The 7,268-nt window shown below is 37.7% G+C and overlaps 1 protein-coding gene across 6 annotated transcripts in view; it reads left to right on the forward strand.

Moving 5' to 3' along the window:
* Positions 1 to 7,268, forward strand: part of Mctp (multiple C2 domain and transmembrane region protein) — a 1,033,178-nt gene that overhangs the window by 253,642 nt on the left and 772,268 nt on the right. For all 6 annotated transcript variants that reach the window (XM_067126836.1, XM_067126837.1, XM_067126839.1 and 3 more), the window contains exon 3: positions 3,528 to 3,602. In XM_067126836.1, the coding sequence (XP_066982937.1) occupies positions 3,528 to 3,602 (75 nt within the window). The remainder of the gene's footprint in view (positions 1 to 3,527; positions 3,603 to 7,268) is intronic.

Here is a 7,268-nt window from a genome sequence, read left to right on the forward strand (position 1 = left end):
GTTGCATTAACTGCAATCGAATAATACACTCATGCACACATATACAAGTCTTTGCCAGCTATGTAATGTATTCTCCTTGCTGAAACAGCAGCCAGCCATCTCAGTCCAGTCTTCCCCACCAGCACCGCCATCAAGGAAAGAGGAAACCTTATACTCTGTTGTGATGGAAGTTAGGGAAACGTCGGAACACTGTGTTATTAAGTAACACATAGGCTTTCCTGCGCTCGTAGTCTGGGATCGAGTGAGGTAGACAAGGAGCCTTCGAGTTTTAGTGGAATGCCTTTGGTGTTCTTCATTAATTCTTCTCCCTTCTTTTCCCCTTCTGTCTACGATTGTCGAGAAACGTATGGAATTCTCTCTCTCTCTCTCTCTCTCTCTCTCTCTCTCTCTCTCTCTCTCTCTCTCTCTCTCTCTCACACACACACACACACACACAAGAAGTTTTTGAATTTTATTGAGTACTCTCTCTCTCTCTCTCTCTCTCTCTCTCTCTCTCTCTCTCTCTCTCTCTCTCTCTCTCTCTCTCAACATATTTTATTGAAAACTCTCTCTCTCTCTCTCTCTCTCTCTTCTTACACACACACACACACATACACAGAAGCACATTAAGGAAAACGTCGTTTCAGTCATGGAGAAACTATCTCTCTCTCTCTCTCTCTCTCTCTCTCTCTCTCTCTCTCTCTCTCTCTCTCTCTCTCTCTCTCTCTCTCAAAAAGAAGCAAAACAGTGTCGTCCCGTCTCCGAACAGCGAGTAAAAGTAATCCGTCTTTATTGCCTGGATAAAGGAAATTGGTATGGGGCGTGTCTACGCCTCAAACGGCACGCGAATCCCCTGTCAGTCCGAATCTCGCGGTACCCCATTTCCCCTTCTATCCTCTCAAACTTTTCTGTTAACTTTTAGGAATCGTTTTTCCAGGGTTATTGTCTTCTAGAGAATCTAGAAGGAAGTCCCATCGTTTTCCCAGGGTGATTTTCTTCCAGAGAATGAAGTCCCAAGGCGCGCTTGCGTGTGCGCGGATGTTTGACCTGGTATGGTTGGTGTACGCGTATTTGTTTCAGTAAGTGTTTTGAGTGGAAATGTTGATGTACATAACTATGCAGGGTAACAGTTATTATTAAAAAAAGTTGAGAAAGAGGCGAACGACAGTCTACCACTCCTGGACGTTCTAGTTTTTAGAGAACACGACAGTTCTAATGCTACGGTTTTTAGGAAGAAAATTTTTACTGGACTTGGTACCAACTTTTATAGCTCTTGTTTCGATGCTTTTAAATCCAACTCTGTTTCTACCCTTCTCCACAGAGCACTCGTCCTTACGTCGAACTGGAGCCTTTTCCATAAAGAAATTTCATTTTTAATTGACTTTTTTAATAATAACTGTTTCCCTGCAAAGCTGGTGTATAGTAAATTATATAAACTACTCAACAAACATTTCATTACAAAACCAGCAGTTTGAACTGTCCAAAAAATGAAGTTTTATGCAAGCTTTCCATTTACTCCTGACCTCAAGTTTCACAAAAAGTTCACAAAAATCATTCAGGATCATTTTTATACCATTGATGTTACTTTAATTCCTAAGAACCCTTTCACCATCGGTTCACTCTTTAAAATTATAGATCGGTCATCACCGTATAATTATGTCATCTGGTGTTATTTATAAATATACTTGCCCTGAATGTCAAACAGGGACCTATGTGGGATCCACCAGTAGACTTCTTAAGGTGGCGTATCGATTGCCATCGTGGAGTAAGCTTTCGTACAGGTAGCAGAATTTCAAACCCAGAACATTCCAATACAAGAAATCACTCAAAAATTTGTAAAGCACACATCGATCATAAAGACTTCTGCATTTTAGGCCATACCACCAACCCTCAAGACCTTGATATTCTGGAATCACAGCATAGTTAGAAAGTGGCCCAATAGATTTCGCTTTTTATGGAAACCCAAAATTCTCTCTCGAAATCGGAATAATTGGTAACAGAGAACAAGGGAGTTTTCCATTCAGGTATCAGCCGTTAAAGCTGTTATTGTTATAGAAAGGAGTTTGACGTTTAAAACATTTCGGCCTTTGTTAGAGATTTAATTCACGAGGCATTCAAATCCTACAGGGGAAACATAAAGGTGGATCTCTCTCTCTCTCTCTCTCTCTCTCTCTCTCTCTCTCTCTCTCTCTCTGCAAGATTCCCGCCGTTCTTAGAGATTTAAATCATGAAAAATCTGACAACCATAAAGGTGAATCTCTCTCTCTCTCTCTCTTCTTTCTTTTTTATGCCTATATTATTGTATGTTGTTTATCTTACCATTTCTGTTGCATAGAGTCGATTTTATTGCATTTCCGTTTTTAATATCAGTGATATTATATTGCAATATGTCACCTGTAAACATAAATAATGAATACTGTTTATTATCTCTTTATAAAACTATGTATAGACTCTCTCTCTCTGGAATAAAGAATTTGACTTTGACTCTCTCTCTCTCTCTCTCTCTCTCTCTCTCTCTCTCTCTCTCTGCAGAATTCCCCGTCGATTTTAGAGATTTAAATCATGAAATATTTGACAAACATAAAGGTGAATCTCTCTCTCTCTCTCTCTCTCTCTCTCTCTCTCTCTCTCTCTCTCTCTCTCTCTCTCTCTCTCTCTCTGCAGAATTCCCCGTCGATTTTAGAGATTTAAATCATGAAATATTTGACAAACATAAAGGTGAATCTCTCTCTCTCTCTCTCTCTCTCTCTCTCTCTCTCTCTCTCTCTCTCTCTCTCTCTCTCTCTCTCTGCAGAATTCCCCGTCGATTTTAGAGATTTAAATCATGAAATATTTGACAAACATAAAGGTGAATCTCTCTCTCTCTCTCTCTCTCTCTCTCTCTCTCTCTCTCTCTCTCTCTCTGCAGAATTCCCCGTCGATTTTAGAGATTTAAATCATGAAATATTTGACGAACATAAAGGTGAATCTCTCTCTCTCTCTCTCTCTCTCTCTCTCTCTCTCTCTGCAGAATTCCCCGTCGATTTTAGAGATTTAAATCATGAAATATTTGACAAACATAAAGGTGAATCTCTCTCTCTCTCTCTCTCTCTCTCTCTCTCTCTCTGCAGAATTCCCCGTCGATTTTAGAGATTTAAATCATGAAATATTTGACAAACCATAAAGGTGAATCTCTCTCTCTCTCTCTCTCTCTCTCTCTCTCTCTCTCTCTCTCTCTCTCTCTCTCTCTCTCTCTCTCTCTCTGCAGAATTCCCCGTCGATTTTAGAGATTTAAATCATGAAATATTTGACAAACATAAAGGTGAATATCTCTCTCTCTCTCTCTCTCTCTCTCTCTCTCTCTCTCTCTCTCTCTCTCTCTCTCTCTCTCTCTCTCTGCAGAATTCACGTCTTTTAAAAAATCCCATAAAGGTGAATCTCTCTCTCTCTCTCTCTCTCTCTCTCTCTCTCTCTCTCTCTCTCTGCATCACTTCTTTTAAAAATCCCCATCACTTTCAAGTATTCAATCACCACTTCAATCCTTCCACTTTTCTTTTTTTCCTCGCCAGGTCCTCTGAGTCCCGTGGAGGAGAGGATGCCCGAAAACCCTGACACTGGTTCGACCAATACGACGTCACCTGCACGTGAGTTTTTTTGTGAGGCCTCTTCTTCTTCTTCTTCTTCTTCTTCTTCTTCTTCTTCTTCTTCTTCTTCTTCTTCTTCTTCTTCTTCTTCTTCTTCTAGTTTTACTCTCTTGTATTTTTTATGGTTATTTGTTTACTGCCGGGTGTAGGACAGTCATTTCTACCACGAGATGCTGTGTCTTTCTGTATATGTATAGATGTATGTGTATGCATGTATGTATGTATGTATATATATATAATATATATATATATGTATAAAATTTATATATACTGATATATATATATACATATGTATATAATTATTTATATATGTACGTATATATATACATATATATATATAATTATATATATATTATGTGTGTATATATATATAGATAGTATATCCGTTGCATTTCTCCCTGAATGTATTTTGTTCCCTTTGCAAGTCAACTTTTTTTCCGATATTTGATTTGACAATTTTTTATTATTAGTTTTTTTTTCATACATTTTGGAGCCTTTCCTCCCACAGCAATTGTTTCTCGTTGATGAATATTAAGTTATGCATCTGTCATTAATGACGTTCGCCCAAACATTTCATAATTATAAATTCAATTCCGGGTATAATCAGGAAAATTTGTCGTTTTCGTGAACTCTGGAAGTTCATATTTATGAATAAAACCACGAAGGAGTCGCTAATTTAGAAAAATAGTTAGAGGTTATAGCTTTGCTGGCGCCTCCCAACACCAGGTTTTCAAAGCACTTCTCACAGACACACGAAGAGTATAAATAAATTAAATGTGACGTGAATAGGAAATGCAAGAGTTTAAATTTTGTAGGAAGAAAGCTAGTTAAATTGTTAGCATCCAAGAATGATACTTTTCACAGACACGCGGAAAGCATAAAGGAAAGATGACTTGAATAGGAAACGCAAGAGTTTGAATTTTGTAAGGTGAAAAACATAGGTAAATATTTAGCATCTAAGAAAAATCACAGACACGCGGGGAGCATAAATGAAAGATGGCGTTAAAAGGAAATACAACCTTTGAATTTGTAAGGTGAGAGGTGACTCATGATAATACTCCGTTGTATGGGCAGACCAGTTTAAGGTCAGTGATTGCTAGAAATGTGTCTGGATAAAGGATTTGTTTGTGTGGGCGATGATGTTACGTTCGTACGTGTTCACTTGTCCGTGATGGGAAGCTGCAGGTATGCAGAGTTCTCGCATGCCACCCGCTATCAGTAAGTCTCGAAATTGACCTAAATAGAAAAAAAAAAAAAATAAACTGGTTAAAGCAAAGCAAAAATAAGGTACAGCCAAAAGAAATCTGCTGATGTGCTTCCAGTTACTGTTGCAAATCAGTTTTATGATATTTTCCTGTGCTTTTGCAAATCAAATAACTCTTCCCCGGTGAGTTTTTTTTTTTGTACCGTCCCTTCGCCCCCTAGCTGCAGTCCCTTTCATTTCTTTTACTGCACCTCCATTCATATTCTGTTTCTTCCACCTGACTATCCACCCACTCCTAACAATTGCTTCATTGTGCAACTGCGAGGTTTTCCTCCCGTTACGCCTTTCAAACCTTTCTGCTCTCAGTTACTCCTTTCAGTGCGTGATGACCTCATAGGTCCCAGCGCTTTGGCCTAAACTCTTTATTCCACCCCATTCCAGTAAGTCTTTTCAACATTTCTTCACCCACTGGGTTTCGCTGTCATATCGTGATTCGCGTTATTGTGACTTAGTGTAGTTCTCACTTTTCATCAAGTGTTATCACTGCGTGAAATATGGTCCCTTTTTTGTGGGTCATGTGGTGAAATGCGTTTGTGATCTATTGGGAAGGTTTCCCACTGATTTCTACTCACTCACAGCTTAGGTATGTAGCCTTATTCGATGGATTTAGCCACGATTTTGCTTTATGATTCTATTGTTGGTTTATTTTTAAATGCCTATGTTGTCGGGCGTGATACGATGTTTTTGTTATTATTATTAGGTGAGGAACTGCTACGCCAAAATAAACCTCAGTATTCTCAGTATTTCGGGCCAACTGTTTATCTCCAGGTTCTAGAAAAGTTGAAAACCAATACAATTATACCAATAAAACAAAATAAATACAATCAACATAATTAAAAATGGCAAAAATGAATTAAAATTGAAATTAAAGTTCTTTTTCTAGTGAAGGCAGACTTATCTATATATTCGATTTCGGTTTTACCCTGAAAATGGCAAAAATGAATCAAAATTGGAATTACAATACTTTTTCTAGTGAAGGCAGGCTTATCTATATATTCAATTTCGGTTTTATCCCTAAAAATGGCAAAAATGAGTTAAAATTGAAATTAAAATAATTTTTTTAGTGAAGGCAGAGTTATCGGTATTCAGTCTCGGTTTTGGCACTTCTGTATGAAAGGTCTCTAGAGTCTTCATATTAAATATTGAATGTTTTTCAGTTTGTGTGGTGAACATATCAAATGCTTTGAGTGAAATCGTTACAGTATATCTTGTGCCTCTTTCGAATGTTAATGATGCTTTTTGGCTGTACCAAAACAATGCTTGTTTTGAAATATTTCCCTTAATAATTATCTGCATCGTTATATAGGTGCATTGCAACCAGTTTGCGATCTATTGTAATTTTGCAGTTATATTCATTGTCAGCGACTCAAAAAAAAAAAAAACTGAAAAATATAAACTTATAACCCAAAACTCCTAAGGTAAATATTGATCAAAGTTCATATTATTTGATATCAAGCTAGAAACTAAGATAAATGAGAATTCTTCTGTTTACTCCCTTGGAGCCTTGAACTCTCATCATTAGTTGGGGCACGAGCTTGATGGCGCGCGCTACGCTGCGCTGGAACTTGGCACTGCCCTCCATGTCTCTCCTACTCTCCCTATACCCTACCTACTCCAACCCCACCCGGGCCGGACAAACAAGAAAGATCCACTCGGATTTCATTATAGAAGATCATTCAGTAAACTCTCGAGCTTTGTTTATTTTGACATTTTTTGAAACATTATTGTTTCTGAAGGTTTCATCTGGAAGGGAGAAACTGTCTTTGTAATTTAATTGAAACATTAAGATTTCATGTTTGTAAAGGCGGCATCATGGATGTCTGCCTCTCAGTTTTATTTTTATTTTCAACTCACCTTTTTTCGTTTGTTTTTGGAAGTTCAGATTAATATCAATATAAAACTTATAATTGCTATTCTGAGAGTACACCAATCTCTCTCTCTCTCAATTTTTTTTTCATTTTTTTTCTAGAAGTTTAGATTACTGTTAAGAGAACTAATTAGTGGTCATCTGAAAGTATATTAATCTCTCTCTCTCTCTCTCTCTCTCTCTCTCTCTCTCTCTCTCTCTCTCTCTCTCTCTCTCTCTCTTTTAAAATCATCTTTTTCATTTGTTTGTGGAAAATCAGACTATTATTAACTGAACTTATAATTGTCATCAGAAAGTACATTAATCCCCTCTCTCTCTCTCTCTCTCTCTCTCTCTCTCTCTCTCTCTCTCTCTCTCTCTCTCTGTGGTGTCTATGTTTATGGGTATTTTACGAATTCCCTCTAGGCTTTGAACAGTACAATAAAAAGGCGAAAAGTTTCGGGGACGAGGGTTAGGCCTGATATTTGGTGATAAAAGTCTCCATATTGGGTTTGTGTAGAGAAATGTCATTTTCTACTCTCTTCTCACTTCCCCG

The sequence above is a fragment of the Macrobrachium rosenbergii genome, chromosome 25 (genome assembly GCF_040412425.1).
Source record: "Macrobrachium rosenbergii isolate ZJJX-2024 chromosome 25, ASM4041242v1, whole genome shotgun sequence".
Lineage (NCBI taxonomy): Eukaryota > Metazoa > Arthropoda > Malacostraca > Decapoda > Palaemonidae > Macrobrachium > Macrobrachium rosenbergii.